Genomic DNA, 17708 nt, shown 5'->3' with positions numbered 1-17708 from the left:
GCATAAAGCAGCTAAAGAGCTACATATTTCCCTCAAGAGATGGTGGAAACCAAAGAGAGCTTAAAGGGGAGAAATATTTGACTTAGATTTATCAGGTCGACAGAAACACAACTCTAAATGAATGGTTATGATGCTCTGTCTATTGGATGTGTAAAGATGATAATATGTCAGTGTTGTGTTTACAATTTGTTGCTCTGCCCCCAAGTGGCCAAAAATCTATATAATGCGGCTTTAAAGATAATTTCCTGCCACACATGAATCACAAAGTGCACGGAAGTTACGTTGTTGGGTTTCCCTCATCTTTGTGTCTCTCTGGTCTTTCCTTTCTGGCAGGTGGAGAGGAAGAGGCACATTGGAAACGACATTGTTACCATAGTATTCCAGGAAGGCGATGACGCATCGTCGTCCTTCAAACCTTCCATGATCCGATCGCACTTCACCCGTATCCTTCACTTGAACAAAGACCGTCGGAGAAGTGAAGTAATCAGCGATACGAGCCGTGTCCAGAGGAGCTTTAGATATCAAATCAGCCCTATAAGACTGTAGATGTATGGATTGCCACTGTGTTTTCCTTTACTTTCACCCCCAGATATTTTTGCATTAGTTAGGTATAATAGCCAGAATGACAGTTACAGGTGAGTGGCTTTGGTTAATGCTGTGGTTTATGGTGTTCCAGCCCCAGAACACAAAGTCATCTTGTTTCTGTGATGTCCTTGATTTAAAAAAAACTCTAGCGTGATCCGCTATACATCCATTTTAAATGTTATATCTCTACTCTCTGTCACAGGTTGAAGATATTCTCAGAGGAGAGCGTTCCACTGTTTGGACCCCCTCTCCCATCTCCATCTGTATTTACTGATCACCAAGAATTCAGGGACTTTTTATTAGTCAAATGTAAGACAAAAAAAAGAAAGAAAACAGTATCAGAATATGGCCAGTAAGTGTGTATCATCTGTTTGTTTTTTTTCCCCTAATCTGATCTGTCTTTTGTCTCCTGTAGTAATCAATGGAGAGAAAGCCACACTGGAGACGCCAACGTTTGCCCAGAAGCGTCAGCGGACCCTTGACATGTTGATCCGCTCGCTCTACCAAGACCTCATGCCTGACCTGCACAAGGTACAGCTGCTTTGCTGACAGCCAGTCTGGTCTAGAGATCTGTTCTCGCCTATTCTTGGATGGACGTACTTTTTCGTCATCCAAGCTGTCTCCTCCTTGTCACTTCAGTCACTGGCAGCGACTGTAGTGCCTGCTGACTTGCGTTCTGCTGTATTCCACTGCAGCCCCCAGTCTGCCTCTGCATACTGCACCACACAGACTGGATACTACTGCAATGCTGACTTTCTCAGCAGGGCTCTCTCTCCTCACATCACTTTTGTTCTTAGTACTCTTGTCCCCCCCCCTCCTCCGCCCCCCGCCCCCCCTTCCACTGTTGCTCCTAACACGACTTAGTTCTCTGCTGCTGTTCTCACCCCCTGCCAGGGTCAATCTCTCTAAGACCCCTTTCTGCTTTCTTTTTCACTCCATGCGTATGTGTGTATACGTTTATGTGTGGTGTGTGTGTGTGTGTGTGTGTGTGCTACATTTCGGTGTTCCATGTGCAGGTTCCTTTTTCTCCCCAGAACATGTTAAACCGGCGGTCCTTCAGCGACGTGCTGCCAGAGTCTCCAAAGTCGGCACGCAAGAAGGAGGAGGCACGGCAGGCTGAATTTGTCAGAATAGGGCAGGTAACGAAATATTAAACACACATGTAAATACATGAACACCAAACAAGCGGAGCTCTCTCATATGTACACACACATACAGTAAATACATGTTGGGCAAAAGAGGGCACACACAAACAGTGTGCACGGACAAACACAAACACACCTGATCATTTAAGAAACCACATGTACAAAAAATGTCACTGTGCATGATATCAGCGCCTGTAACACTGTAACTGGTCAGGAATATAATTATATATATATATATATATATATATATATATATATATACATTTATGAAATTCACATTCGCATTGCATAATTGCCTCAACTTGTAAATTAATTAATTCCTTTGGCACCCACTTTAATGTGCTATGTATGTCATTGCTGTATCATTTAACTGGTTTAACACCATTAAATTCCTGATTAATTAAGCTCTCATTCGGTGACACATCTGAGATCACTGACAAAGGTGGACATGATTCAAGCAGTTTGACACTAAAGCGATAAAAAAAAAAAGAAAAGGTGCTCTTCTCTTCCACAAATTTTTGTTTGTATAACCCTTACCTAATCCAAGGTACAATTTCAACCATTTTCTATCTTTATAAAATCAAAAACATGGATAATTTCAACTTGGGAACAATGTTGTTGTTGGCTGCACAGCAAGGTAAGCGGAAAAAAAAAAACATAGAAGAAATGTATGTTTTACTTTCTGCAAATATCCACATAAAACTACATATCCAGCAAGATCTGTTAAGTCATTTGGTGTTAAAATAGATGCTGGTTACCTGTTACAGTCATAGGAGAAGTATAAAACTAACATGTATACAAGTTACTGTACATCTCAGTGAGAATGAAAACATGAATTCACTTATGCTGGGAAATGTTTCGGCGTTAAATGAAGAAAGGACTAACTTCATCTCAGTGAAAGGCGTCTTTTGCATGGAAGAGGTGATCCTGGGTTTGATACGGTTCCATTGTGGAGAACACTTAAAAGCGGAGTTAAAATCAGGGGCTTAATTCACAGCGAGACACCTGAGATAGATTTTCTGTCCATGCTGGAAAGCAGTTCATTGTTTATGAGCCTCATGCGCACTTACTGCTGCACTTATCTACCAGCGCCAGTGCATTTTTCAGCTGTAGTGCAATTCTGACACAGTGATGAACCAAACAGAGAAACCGCAGCTGTAGAGGAAGCCACAGAACAGATATGTTCATATTTAAAAACTAGTATCTCTCATTTGTGAGGAAGATCTGTGACTCTCTGTGCTATGATAGTCATTCAAGAGCTGTTAGTTTTTTAACAGACATCTGTGAGTGAAGTGGACACCTGCTTCCTAAAGGATCAGGATGGAATAATAAGAACATGCCTCTGAGCCCAGTAGTCATTATCGGGCTGATGTAATCGTCATTACACCTCTGTGGTGGATGCTGATGTAACTATAATTATACGGGGAACAAAAACCTCTGAAAACACAGGGAAGGAAATCACTGTCCATGGTGCTGAACGCAGAGGACGTCTGGTGCTTTGTAAATGATTGGTGTCAGAAGGATCGGGATGTTTTTTGGGCAAGTGCCTGTCCTGTTGTGATTTGATAGACCTAATGATGCTTCACAGGGCTTCTACTTTAACTTCAGTTTCAAAGGTCCACTCTGAGTAAACATTTCACCAATTTAAAAAAATGTTCTGATTCTGTCCTGAACCTCCAGGAAGAGTGTTAATGCTCTAAATTGACTGATTTGAAGTGGACAAAAATGAAATGAAGTGTCTGTGTCTACAGTTTGAAACAGACTGCCAGGAGAAATTAGGTCAGCAAGTTCAGTGCCTTTTTTTTTTAAAATTAGGTGTAAATATACATGTTTATGCTCCGACAGTAAGTGATTTTGTCTCTCTTGTTTCCTTTGTTTGTTAACCACCTTGTTCTTGGATACCGTTTGTGTTTTGCACTCGTTTCTCACTTGTTCTCTGCTCATAAACACAAAGCGGAGGCATCGACACATTGTGCTGTAAAGCATGAAAACAGAGGAAGGTAGACATGTTGAGTCATTGATTATCCACTTTTGTATAGACAAGACATTTGTCCTCAGCTAAACTGACTCTGTATATTAACTCACTGTGTCATGCACATTATACACAATGATTTCATGTTCTTGTAGGTATGAATATGTATTTTTTATGGATATTTTGTCACGGATGGCAGAATACACAGCGCTGCCAAGCCATTGTACTGTTGGTCGGTATTGATTTCATTATCTCCAGATTGCCTGCTTATGCGTTTATGTAAATGCAAACGGCTGACTGTGCAGCTTGGATTGGAAATTGTCAGTCTGATTAGATGGTTGCAGTTTTTATTGTTGCTATTGTTTTTGGTTGTCATTTTCACAAACTGTATTATAATTACATTTTGATTTAATTATGACACTTTTTGACTGTTGGACATGGCAGTATGCTTGTACAGATCATTTCTAACTCTGTGAGCTGTTTGTCACAGTTCTCTGTACCTAAGTAAGCATAAAAACAAGGAAACAAGAATGGCAGGCTGGTTAAATATTAGTGATGGAATACAAGGTGCATAATTTAGCTCAAAACACTTCTGTCCTTTTAGTGCATTTATATGTGTGATTCACAGGCAGCACACATCTTTTATCCTGTTGCAAGGTCCATGATGAATCCAACTCTTGTCCAAATATTGTTTAAGTACCAAGCTCATTATTTATCTGACGAAGCTGCTATAGATATAAGTGAGTCAAGCCAGAGTGTACTGAAGTCACAGGTGTCTCTCCTGCTCTCTAGGCTCTGAAGCTGAAGACCATCGTAAGAGGAGACGCCCCTACTAGCCTTGTTACCACAGGCTTGTGCAGGAAAGAGGTGAGAGTTTGTCTTTGAGACAATCAAATCTTCATCTTAAGTCATTTAATCTATTACTAATAATGCTAAATTATTTTTTTCTTAAAACAAAGTTAAAAAAAATCGGATTCTATATTTAAAATATTTCCAAAACAATTGACCTTTTTCATAGCATCAAGTAGAGAAGTAGAGTTATAGAGTTTAAAATATCTGTTAACAATCTAGCTGCCAATATATATATATATATTTTTACATAAACACATAACATGAATAAACATGCAGGACATTTTTACTGTTAAAAAAAATGCTGTACAAACTAATGGAAACACTGTTTTTAAATTACCTCAAACATATCTTTGACATCTCTGTAAAGCAATTTCTTGTTACTTATTGGCCAACATATACATCAATACCAATTTAGCTGCAATAAGCTATAATCAGCTTTGGCAAATGTATTGGTCATAATCTAGAATCAAGTATTATTCTCTTGATATTGCAGCAACAATCTACCTCATCCAGTCTTGTTTTAACATACTGAACTGTGAAAAGACCAAAAATCTACGACATTTCAGTCCTCAGACCTTCATCAAGTATGAATCTTGCATGATGAAGGTTTGAACAAAACATTGTTAATAATAAAGGGATTTTTTTGGTCTTTTAAACATACTGATATTTGAAAAAAAAATCCAGAAACAAGGGAAAATGCACAATGTTGATTTACATTGTACATTTAGTTTAGAGTTTTTTAATGCCTGCCAAAGCAGTTGGATAATAATTCCAACATTCCTGTCTCTATGTAAACCTACATGTGTCTATATGTTTGTATCCGCTGCAGCCATGGGAGTCCCAGTCGTTCTGCAGCACATTCCCCTATGAGATTGTGTGTGCTGACTCCTGGGGTCAATCTATGCTGGCTGCCACCGACACAGCGGGGGTCATGCTGCTGGATGGTGAGGTCATCCTAATCGATATTTCCTTATGTCCTCTAAAATAAAGCCACCCATCCATATCCATTCAATACTGCGCTCAGTAGAATGCCAAGGTCGACTGCTAACATGATGATGATAATGATGTTGTCCATGTTTCAGGCCCTGATCCAGCTTTGTCCAACGCTGGTGAGTGCCATGTGATTGATCCTCCTGTTTCTTGCTGAGTGGATTTTTTTTTACAAATATTTCAACCTTATTTGTCAGATTTTACCCGTTCTTTAATCATGATGTATGCTTTTGTGTTTCAGAGACGCAAGCTTTGCCCCCAGTGCAGGTGTTCGACAAAACCATGGTGGTGAAGCAGATGCACGTTCTCGAGCCTCAGGACCTGCTTATCACCAGGGCTGACAAAGGTAGGCCGAGAACCGCAAAGAGAAAAAGGAAGGATGATACTGCATAACAGCCCCTCCCCTGCATGACAGTTAGCGCTTCCCTCGGTACCATCCTCCCTTATTCACTCCTTCTTTTTTGCAGAGGAACAGTATTTACCTCGCAGCTTCTTTCTCATTATTCCATTTCCTCTCTCTTATTTCATCTTTGTCATCGCTCTCTCTGTGTTGTTGAGTACATACTTACCCTTTCTACCTCCGTTGGTCCAGTGAACACATTGATCTCTCGCTGTGATCTAAGGAAGCTGACCTATAGGGAACCAACGCCTGTCAACGTCGTGCCTGTGTGTGTGTGTGTGTGTGTGCATGAAAGTGTGTCTGTTTATCCTGTGAGACCAGATTGATTGTGAGAGTGGCGTGGCAAACATAAAATGAAACATAGAGGCCTACAAGAATTAAAAAAAAAAAAAAAACGCAAATAGCATAAACAAGAAGTGGTTGTGTACTAACAAACAGCTGTAGGATGCGTCTCATGTTTGCTTCAGCCAGAAGAGCATGTAATTAATTACCCTGCAGATGATTAGCTAACCCTAATATTGACAAACAGGGTTGACTGGGTTTTGATAGTGATTATGTGATGGCAGCGCAAGCATTTGTCATGACCGTGTGTGGGCTTTGATAAAGCTTCTGAGAGCGCCTTAAGAAGCCCTCTAGTAATCCTCCTGCAGTACAACGCCATTGTCTGGCCGTGGGAGGATGCTAAAAAAGAGATACCAAATGAAGAGTAACCTCCATGCAAAACAGAAGCGGCTTTTTGCTTTGTTTCCAGGGAAGGACGCTCGTCTCTACGTGTTCAGACTCAGCACACTCAAAAGAGGCCTGGAGGAGAGGCAGCTCGTCAGAGGGAAGTGCGACAGCCGGGAGAATAAACTGGAGAAAACTAAAGGTACTACAAAAGGCATGCAACTATAGACAAATTGTTGCGCAAGTACTGCAAAAACTCCCCCACTATAAATAAGAAAATGGTACACTGTTATCTAAAGAAACTTGTTTGATATCCTGTAAGAAATTAAACTTGATCAATTCTTAATTAAGGTGCTTGAAACTAGATTGTCTTTTCATTCAGACCAAATTAAAAGTTTATAAGTTGAAAGATGGATTCTTCCGCTAACACACAATGACAAGTAGCTTCACCAGAAGACTGTTACATGAGAACTCATCACTGACCCCACTGTTGCTGCCACCAACCTGTAGGAGTCGCTAGTTTCTGAGCCTTATACTGAATTTTCAAACATGACGTGACAAATGTGATGGAAGAAAAAGTACCGATACTGTGTGTACTCCATTACAAGTAAAAGTCCTGCATGAAAAATCCAATTTAGGTAAAAGTACATAAGTATTAGCAGCAAAATGTAGTTAAAGTACCGCAGTAAAAGTAGTGGTTTGGTCCCTCTGACTGATATATTATTATATATGACGTCATTAGATTATTTATAGTGAAGCATCAGTGTTAGAGCAGCATGTTACTGTTGTAGCTGCTGGAGGTGGAGCTAGTTTCAACTACTTTATATACAGTTAGATAGTTTAGTCCAGTGGTTCTCAACCTAGGGGTCAGGCCCCTCCAAAGGGTCACCAGATAAATCTGAGAGGTCGTGAGATGATTAATGGGAGAGGAAAGAAGAAAAAACAAAGTTCTGATACACAAATCTGTTTTCAGTTTTTGGACTTTTTCTCTTATCTTTGATTTTTGGTGAAATATTGGATTATTTGAACATTTATTGAAATGAAACCATATGAAAAGTTTAAAGGGAAAAAGCACTATTTGGTGGAGCTGTTAACAACTCATAGACGTCTGAAATGTGACCCATGTCAGTATAGTACTTGAGTAAATGTACTTAGTTACTTTCCACCACAGGTGTCAAGTGTTAATTCAAATTTTAGAAACTTAAGAAACAGATGATGAGCAGATGAAGTGAAATAATGGTGGAGAAATGTGACACTTTACACGTTTTAATAGTGGTTTTAAAAGAATAGTTTGTCATTGGGGAAATACACTTATTTGCATTCTTGCTGAGAGCTAGATGAACAGATTGATACCACTCTCAACCAGGAAATGTTAGCTTTAGTTTAGTGTTAGCTTTAGCTTAGCTAACATAACACATCTACATTTTTAAACTGTGTTTTTCGTATGGATTCAACAAACAAGATAATATTGTGTTAATTAGTGAGTTTTAGAGATGGTGCTAGGCATTTTTCCAAACTTTTGACAGAGCCAGTCTAGATGTTTTTCCAATTCCTGCCTTTATGCTGAACTAAGCTAACAGTCTCCTGGTTTCATATTTAGCATACAGACATGAGAGCAGTAGCCTTCTTCTCATCTGACTCTCCGTAAGAAAGCAAATAAGCGTATTTCCCAAAATGTGGAAAATGGAAAATGTTTTTTTTGCTTGCCTTCTTTTAGTTATCGTAGGCTGACCTCCAAATCATCCACATTCGGACTTGTTTCTTGTTTCTTTGGTGAACAAGAAGAACAAATTTAATGTGTTAGTAAGACAAATCAAGACTAGTTACCATTAAAACAAGTTTAATAATCTAAATTGTGCTTGACAGGATCATTTACATTTGATAAGACTAAAACGGGATATCATGACCTTTTGTAAATGTCTTTTTTGAACATGCAATTGAGCTGCTGCTGGTGGCATGCCAGCTGTCTGTGCTGGATGCATTGATCTCTGGGATGATGCCAGAGAACAGCACCTACAGCGCAGAACAGCACAGCACAATGTACTTTCTGTCTCTCTATCTCTGTCCCAGGCTGTCATTTGTACTCTATCAACACCCACCACGGCTCAGAGTTGAGGATAGTAGCAGCCATCAGGAACAAACTCCTCCTCATCACCAGGAAACGTTTTGAAGGCTTTAGCGCCATCGCCACAGGAGCAGACTCACCAGTGGAGGAGTTTCAGTATATACGGGTACAACAAACTCTACGTGAACGAGTGAAAGAATGAATAAATGGATGGAAAAATCAATTCATGAGGAAATTAATGAATGAATAGGTTAATAGAATGTTAATTCACTTTGTGATTCAGTCTTTTTTATCACAAATGCCATAAAATCACTGGATCCAGCTCTTCAAAAGTGAATATTTGAAGTTTTCTTTGTCTTATGTTATATTAAATTAAATATCTTTGGGTTTTCTGGGGTTCTGGTTGGACAAAGCATTTTCTGACATTGTATAGACTGAACAATTAATAAATTGATCAAAAAATATTTTTTATATTACACAAATATTTTTCGATTAATCAGTAATAAAAAGCAACATGTAACATCCCCTATTTTATATTTATAAGCAAAAACATTTAATAAATTTTAAGTTGTAAGAAGATAAAAGGATATTTTTAAGTGTTTATTAATGTACAGTATTTGTCAGCAGTTATAACTTCTCCTATTATTACTATACTGCATATAGCTTCTAATTTCAATTTGTACAGTTTGTTCTCTACTTACGTTTTTTTTTTTTTTCTATCTATATATAGATTAAATTTAATGTTTATTCTTATGTTGTTGTTACACCTGATTTCCCCTCAGGGATCAATAAAGTGTTAACTTATCTTATGAAGACATATTTTATATTATTACAACTGTAATTTACCATATTGTCATCCATTAACTGTTCATACGTCAGCTTCCACTTATGGGTGTCCACAGTAGGAGTTGTAGTTGTTGGCCAATAAATTAATAAACACAATACATCTGCTTACAACTACATTATAGTGCATTATAAGTCATTTATTAACTGTTTATATACTGCTTATACATGTTAAAAAGGGGGACTTATGGTTAAGTGTTACCAAATTATCCGTGGTTGCAACCCTAGAGAGATTTCTCAAAATGCTCTTTTGACACATGATTATACTATTTATCTTGTTATCTAAGTATTATAGAGATACAGATACTTACAAACCTGTATATATTACAGTAATTAAATTAAACTAACCATGTGTACCATCCACCCATTAGGAGATCTGTCTGTGTGACCCGCCGGTGGTGATGGCGCTGGTGGACGGGCCGACGGGGGAGAATGACAATATGATCTGTGTGGCCTACAAACATCAGTTTGATCTGATCAATGAGAGCACTGGAGATGCCTACCGGCTACACCACGTAGACGCCAACAGGGTGAGGCTCTTGTGCACATGCATGCACCCTCTTTTTTCCCTATTTGCTTTCATGTGATGTGGGAATATATCTTTTTATATTGTCTGGATGGTTACCTGGTACCTTCAGGATACATCACCCGGCATTATTTGCTAAAAACAGTGTCTCATATCTGACCTTTTGGATGGTGTTGAAATGATTCCCTTAAACCGACTCGTCTCTGCCTGCAGGTAAATTTTGTAGCAGCCATTGATGTGTATGAAGACGGGGAGGCAGGTCTGCTGTTGTGTTACAACTGTGAGTCTCCCTTTGAACTCCAAATGTTTCAGATGTTATTTGTTTCAGCTCTCTGTCTCTATTGTCAAAGAGGAGCCTTAATGTTTTTCCTCTGCCACAGCACCTTTCTGGAATAAAAAAATCATCCCACAGACTGCTCCAGAATATTAAGAATCAGAGATGGATCTTGAAAATGCAGCCATCTACTTAAGCTTTTGTCTCGTTCTTTATATGTCTGGGTAACAGGACAGATAGCTCCCAAATTTCAATTGAGTTTCAATAAAATGCAGCTTTCAATCCTTGTTCAAAACAAAAGACAAAAAAAACAACAGTAAACAGAAGAAAATTGTCATCTGAAAGTTGTGTCGTCTTTTTCTTTTACAGATATTTGTTACTATAAGAAAGTTTGTCCGTTTAACGGCTCCACACCGATGATCCAGTCCAACACCTCCGATTTCCACTTCAGCTGGAACCAGATGCCCAATGCTATTGGTAGGTTACCACGGCAACACTGCTTGGGCCCCACCCTGCCCATGCTGCTGGCCTGGCCGGAGCTTGCCGTCGCCATGGAAACACCATGTGTAGCCACCCGCATCCAATTGGGCTCTGTGATTATTCCTGTTATTTTGTGTGTGTGCATCTGCGCGCACACATGTATCTGTGTTTGAGTGTATTATCATTTATGCAGAAGGCGATGAAAAGCAAACACAGTCGGTACTAAAGCTGTAACCCTGAACCTGTTGATAATAACATGCTGCTGTGCATCCTGTAATATACCCCACCTTTCACACACACTCAGACATACACACTCAAACAAGCAATAATGTATTTGTAATAAAACAAATGTACTGAAACACATTAGAGACCCTTAGTTTGACAGCAACTGTTAAATCTACTTTAATCAATATTTTTATAGTAATAAACAACGATGTGTAATGTGAACGGGGTCGATCTTAGCGACGAACCCACAAATAATTATCACCCAACTTTGCAGTTCTTGTGTTTCACAGAATATTTTAGCATCGTTTTGGTTCTATGGCCCACAACTTTACAGTTTTGGGTCACTCTCAACACTCTTATCAACCTAATTTTCTGCTGTTTTCAGTGAAAAAGCTCTGATAAACCCACTGCACATGACCCGCGACCTGTCCAGCACCAAAGAACCGTTAAAGTTAGCAACTAGCTGGTGAACATTGTGGAACATTTAGCAACTAAAAAGCCAGATATTTCCTTCGGGAGTTAGTGGAAACAGAGCTAAAAGAGGAGTGAATATTGGATTTAGATTCATCACGACTCCAAATGAATGATAATGTTGCTCTGTGGGACGTCTAAATGAGCAACTCTTTGCTTTTAAGATAATAATATGTCAGCCTTGTGTTTAAAGCATGTTGCAGTACCAACAGTTGGTTTAAGCTTTGACATGTGTAGTGTAGGAAATATACAGTAAGTGTTACAACAAAATTGGACATAAATATAATTTCCATATTCTGTCTTGGTCCAGTCACCCAAGGCTTATTATTTTTGCCAAAGTGTTGTTGTGTTGTGTTTTGTACTGTACATTCAAATCTAACAGGTGGCACTTGTCACATAATTCGTTTTGTCGGCTGTCTTCCACACTGTGCCACTGCTTGCTCTCACCTTGTTGTACATTTTACAGTAAACAAAGGAGAGGAGAGTTTAATGCCCCTCAGAGAGATGCTCAGCGTGATTCTTGTCTCTCTCATTTTTCCGCATATATCATTAGCTAATAATGACATTTCAAAATGCCACTGTGGGGGAAACTACAAAAGGTCCTGTATTCAGGGAGTTAAAAAACTTTAACTTTTTCTTTATAATAATATTTTTCCCCCCAAGTGAAGTCTTGGTTGGCCCGCTGTTGATCATCTGCCACTGCTTTTAATCATCCGCCACTGCTTTTTATCATATGCTCTCCTTGTTTTTGCAGTTTGTGCGTTTCCTTACATCCTGGCCTTCACGACGGACTCCATCGAGATCCGACTGGTGGTCAACGGCAACCTTGTGTACACAGCAGTAGTCCCAGAACTACAGCTGGCTGCTTCACGGGTCAGTATGATTGGCAGACAACTTTGTAAATCACTGATTTTATTTAGATTAGATATTAGACTTGCATTATGTGGGTGCCTGAAAAAAATGTGGTTTCACTACAGCAAGAGCACTTTCAGCTGGTGAGTGTTGGCAGCGTTAGAAGGCCCAACTCTGTGTTATAGAAGTAGCTGTCTCAGCTCTCTCATTTCAATCAATCTTTATTACCCCAGTGGGAAATATGGCTGGCGATCTGTATGGCTACAAAGCAATAATACACTCATAATTCATACACATGGACAATTTAAAACAGACCACAGTGCACCTGGCATAAAACAAATACTATGTCTTCCTTTATCCCCATTCAATCTCTTTGTTTTTTTGTTTGTTTTTCATTCCACATTTCACCTTCTGCTTCTATCCTTCCTGTCCCTTTCCTCTTAATATTTTCCTGGCATCTCTACATGTTCACCGTCTCCCTGTATTGATCTCATTCCCTCTCCGCGTCCTCCTGTTTTTTACCACCTACAGTCGGACATCTATTTCGTTTCGTCGGCTCCGATGAGCTCAGCCTCCAACTGCAGCTCGAGAGACACCAGCTCCCAGAGTTCCCCACAGACGCCCACCGGCTACGAGATGCCTGTGTTCCCCTCGCCGCTCGGTGACGGTAAGCCTCACACAGCAAAAGCACCGGAGGATGTTGATATTACTGCTTCGATATTAAAAGTTTACAAAATGTCAGTGTCGCCTACAGACCCGTTTGACTTTGGGATGCTGCGAGAGCTGGAGATCCATTTACATAAACTTGTCTCAGCAGAATGGTTCATTGAAGCCTTTCTCCTCCGGGGTTAGGGTTAATTTCCCACTGTTTAATCATGTGTAGTTTTCTAGAGCAAGATATTTAATTGCATCTCTCCCATGACTGTTATCTCATCCTCTCTCATTACTGTACATACTGACATAATGTACAGTCTGATGACAAATATGGAAATGTTTGTATTGTTGGCCCCATTCATAGTGGAATATAACCATACTGATAGTTTTAAATGTTTTACCTACAAATCTTGTGAACTTTAACATTATAGCAGACTATTTTCCAAAGCACACCATAAGATTAGTTAGTTTTCTGCCTTACATGCAGCCATTTTCCTCTGTTTGGTTTAACACACCATGAAAATCAGCTTGTCTTGAAACAGTGAAGAATTCATTGCCTTTATTTTATTGTCGCTGACAAATTTTGTCATTGCAAGTATGGATCAGTTTGAAAATTCTCCTTGCTGGTGTGTTCAGAGACCGTCCAAGATCCCGGAGTGTACTGCTGACGGGCGAAGTTGTCGGAAAACAAACAGTTGATGGATAATGTGAAATTAGTTTTGTGCGTTTTAAGATTTAAAGTCTGGTGTTCTTCTATATTTTTATAAATGTCAGTAAATCCCATTAAAAGACCAAAACCAGCTATGTGATTGTCCATCTCACTTCCCTGCTCTATTGGCTCCTAATGATAGATGAATTCTTAAAAAACAAGACCCAAATATATCGTTGGTTCCTAAAACAGCTGAGCACTGTAGTTTTTAGCATGTGTTACTCAAACAGGAGTAAAAAGTGTATTCACTGGGGACTGTTTTCAGCAGCGGAATAACACACATTTTGTACCCTAGTGGCTATTTACTGCAGCAGGACAGTGTTTGTGGGATTTACTCAAAATAAGCTACAGTTCCTGTGTGTTCATGGTGTGTTTATAATCGTTTTTTGACAAAAAATGGAGCTCTATGGCACAGAGGAATAAGCTTTATCAGGCTTCGGCCACTACTTGTCACCAGACTTATCCTTTAAAGGATTACTGTTGGGCAGCCAACTGTCAGATGTTGGAGTAATGGAGACCCTTGGTTGCAACAAAAGTAGGAATTCAATATAAAACAGTTATGGAAAATGGCTGGCACTTATGCGTATGCAATTTGAGGTTAAAGGGCTAAAACATGCAAAAGCATCGTTATGACCGTTTAAAGTCTTACAATGCAGAAGGAACAGACTAATCACCCACCTCCACCGTTCAAGGGACACAATAAGGGTCCTCAGAGACAGAGAATGCTTTCAAAGATGATTGAGGATCAATACGAGTCCCTCCCTTCCACCCTCCAACCTACTTTCACTCCCCCCTTCCATCTTTCATTGTATATTTGACCATTCAGAGTCCTCCCTCCCCTCATGGCTGACCTCTTCCAGATTGATAAAACTGTCTGAAATTGGGCATATTTGTGATGCCTGGCCGTTAATGACATAAAGGTTTGTCATTCAGCGTGAGCCAACAGATTGATGGATGACGACGACGTCAACTCCTCTGTGTTCATTAGAATCTGACTTTTCTAGCTGTTGAAAGGGACCCAAAGTCATCCTCAGATGTATCCACAGTCCAAGGACAACGCTTGAGGAAGACAATTATTAAAATGTCCTGGTTCTTTAGCTCCTGCTCCAGTCTTTTCCTCTTTTCCTGAGGGGAGCGGGTATTTACAGGTCCCATTAAGGCTAACAGGGAGGAAGGTTTGGCTGTCGCTGCTGCAATTAGCCGAGGACTGGCTTTATGCTTTTAGGTTGGTGCGGGGTAATCATTTCTCTCGAAGGGATTCTCATTTTCTTTCCTGTTTAGCTGGTTATGTATGTACATGATTCTGCATCACCGGGAGTGGTACACCTAACCAAGAAACCTACTGTGTGTGTGTGTGTGTGTGTGTGTGCTTAAATGTATGTACTGTGTGTGTTCAGTTTGTGTAACCCTCTTCTTCGTCCCTGGTTCAGATTCTATACGGATCCCCTATGGTACCAAGCTTTCCCTGTACATGTCTAAGGATGCCGAAGGTACTGCAGGATTCTCCCGCAACTCGTCCTCATAATGCTGCCCCACTAACATGCACGTGCTCCCAGAGTGTATCACCCTGTCTGCTCCAAGGCGGCATGTTGACTTAAACGTTGGTTGAATGTTAAGTGAACATTATGTCTTCCCCATCCCCCTTCTGCCTTAACTAATTAAAGCATTAGCATGAGGAGAGAATGAGGGGGGGGGGGGGGTGGTGGAGGTGATACGCAGAGTAAAAGAGCGAGGCAAAGGGGATAGTGTCGATCAAGACTGAGGGTTTCAAAAATTACAGGGGAAAGGGATGCAGGGAAGGTATGCATGAGTGCGAGGGGAAAGGGAGGGGTTGTGTACAAAGAAAGAGGTTGGGAGAGAAGGAGGGAGAAAAGGGAAAGAGGGAAGGAGAAGACACGTCTGCCGCAGCATGATTTACAGATTGCACTGTCGCCATGGAGACTTTTGTCAGCCCTCTCTTCGATCCAAAGTGGTGGTCCAAACAGCGGTGCTACAATCTGAGCGTGAGGCAGGGGATGGGAGGGGAGGGGAGGGGAGGGGGTTGGTATGGACAGCAGAGGGAGGGAGGGGAGGGAGGGGAGGCTGAAGAAGGGGTGCTGACAAAAATCCCATCCTCTAACTGCCTGTGTGCCTGCCGTATCTGCTCCTTGGGGAGGGTTTCATCTGATGTAATCGCATCAGTAATGTGAACAAGATGCTGTTACTGATGTGGCTGCTAGCCGCCACCCACCTCCACTGGCTTAAACACCACGCTAAAGACCTGCAGCAAAACAGCTCTGGAGAATTTGACTTCCAATTAGTGCTAAAAGCTCTCCTAATATTTGTATTTCCATTTGCCAGTGCGACGGAGTGTGACACTTCCCCTGGTCCAGAAACGCATGTGGAATATATTGATCTCTGTGATTGTATATTCCGAATAACTGCATGCTTTTGCCACATTTGGTTTATTTGCCATTTTTTGCTGTATGACAGCGCAGGTACAGGAGAGAGGATCTGTAACAACACTAACACAGTGTACCTGTCAAACATCAGCAGTGACCCTCTATTTTTCTCCATGGCTCTTTACTCACCTCTCAACCCTCTGACATTTCAGATGAGACGCTCCTCTTTGTGCAGCGTATCCTCCACATTGATTCAGTCTCATCCATGTCACTACCAGCCTGCCTCACAGGAGCAGTGTGGCTGCCTGAACTGCAATACTGCTCCCTGATGGCGCAATTGTGCACTACAGATTGGCACGCTGCAGCTTTTCAGGCAGATTGTGCCATTTCAAAAACTCCAAACATCCATTAAATGCATCCCAGACAGCCTGTATAGTTTCTGCTGAGTGAAAGATAGCCTTCTATAAATGGCTACAACTGAACAGTTATATTGCATGAGCTCTTTGTAGTAGGGATGATTCATTTTAAGATCACATGTTTCAGTAAATGAGACTAACTTTTAGTGTCTTCATTTGAATATGGAGGTCTGTTTCTGTTGTATTGGCATGTCAACCTCCAGGCTCTTTAACTTATAGGCTAATATGAGTGTGTGTGAGTGAGAGAGAGGGATTTTACATGTGGTCCCAAAAAAGGATCTGTTTTGCATATTTTAGTGCTTAAACTACTTGCAGAGACTTGAGACTTGCTTGAGGCTGAATATCCATTGCAATAAACATTTTGTCGCCTTGTTTAAGTTTTGTGAACTTTTGAAGTTTTCCCTCTACTGGTGCATTCAAGGACTCTTTTTTTTCAATAACAAATACAGTATGTTAGCTTGTTGTTTTTGTTGTGAGTTTGATTTTACAGCACATGAGAGCAATGCTTCAGTCAGCCAAATGTTAAAGGCTCCTTGAATGCACCAGTGAGAAGGTTTTAAAGGAATAGATCGACATTTCGGCAAATAAGCTTATTACACACGTTACTTAAGATACTACTCATGTCTGCATGGTAAATATGAAGGAAAAATGAAGTTTGCTTAGCTCAGCATAAAGATTGGAAACAGATAGCCTGGCTCTGTCGTACCAACACACCTAAAAACTCCATAAAACTGCAACTTTGGTTTTTGTATGAATTAAACAAACAAGATATGAAGTGATAATTAGCTTTAGAGATGCTGGTATGCAGATTTTGTTACCTTCAGACTGATTCAGGCTGGCTGTTTCCCCCTGCTTTCAGTCTTTAAATTAAGCTAAGGTGGCTTTAGCTTCATATTTACTGCACAGATGTGAGAGTCATGCCAATCTTTTCATCTAACTCTCTGCAAGAGTGAGAATAAGCGTATTTCTCAAAATGTCAAACTACTTCTCTAAGAATGGTCTTGCAACTGCATTACCATGCAACAGTAATGTAATTCTCATGGAAAATTTAATAAACTGACAGCAGCAAAATGTTCAGTGGCTGGTATGCTTTATATGCCATAGAATTTTGTAGCTAATGAGCTAAAACATGCAAAAACACTATAATGCTTCAGGATTTTCATACATTTCTCATTAACTCATATTCCTCTCTCCCTTATATC

General features: G+C 40.2%; 1 protein-coding gene across 6 annotated transcripts in view; it reads left to right on the top strand.

Moving 5' to 3' along the window:
* garnl3 (GTPase activating Rap/RanGAP domain like 3) overlaps positions 1-17708 on the top strand; it is an 83691-nt gene that overhangs the window by 62850 nt on the left and 3133 nt on the right. For 4 of the 6 annotated variants that reach the window (XM_042395034.1, XM_042395035.1, XM_042395036.1 and 1 more), the window contains 17 exons: positions 334-442; positions 590-635; positions 788-894; positions 1001-1116; positions 1620-1724; positions 4495-4569; positions 5384-5498; positions 5637-5663; positions 5786-5890; positions 6696-6812; positions 8681-8841; positions 9890-10048; positions 10258-10324; positions 10688-10795; positions 12249-12367; positions 12878-13013; positions 15140-15199. In XM_042395034.1, coding sequence (XP_042250968.1) covers positions 334-442; positions 590-635; positions 788-894; positions 1001-1116; positions 1620-1724; positions 4495-4569; positions 5384-5498; positions 5637-5663; positions 5786-5890; positions 6696-6812; positions 8681-8841; positions 9890-10048; positions 10258-10324; positions 10688-10795; positions 12249-12367; positions 12878-13013; positions 15140-15199 — 1732 coding nt within the window. Of the gene's footprint in view, positions 1-333; positions 443-589; positions 636-787; positions 895-1000; positions 1117-1619; positions 1725-4494; positions 4570-5383; positions 5499-5636; positions 5664-5785; positions 5891-6695; positions 6813-8680; positions 8842-9889; positions 10049-10257; positions 10325-10687; positions 10796-12248; positions 12368-12877; positions 13014-13100; positions 13857-15139; positions 15200-17708 lie in introns of those variants that run through there. The other 2 variants (XM_042395040.1, XM_042395038.1) reach the window with 2 other exon arrangements.

The sequence above is a fragment of the Thunnus maccoyii genome, chromosome 19 (genome assembly GCF_910596095.1).
Source record: "Thunnus maccoyii chromosome 19, fThuMac1.1, whole genome shotgun sequence".
In the NCBI taxonomy this organism is placed as follows: Eukaryota; Metazoa; Chordata; class Actinopteri; order Scombriformes; family Scombridae; genus Thunnus; species Thunnus maccoyii.
The sequence above is the reverse complement of the archived record's forward strand: the minus strand, read 5'-3'. Positions and strand labels throughout refer to the sequence as shown.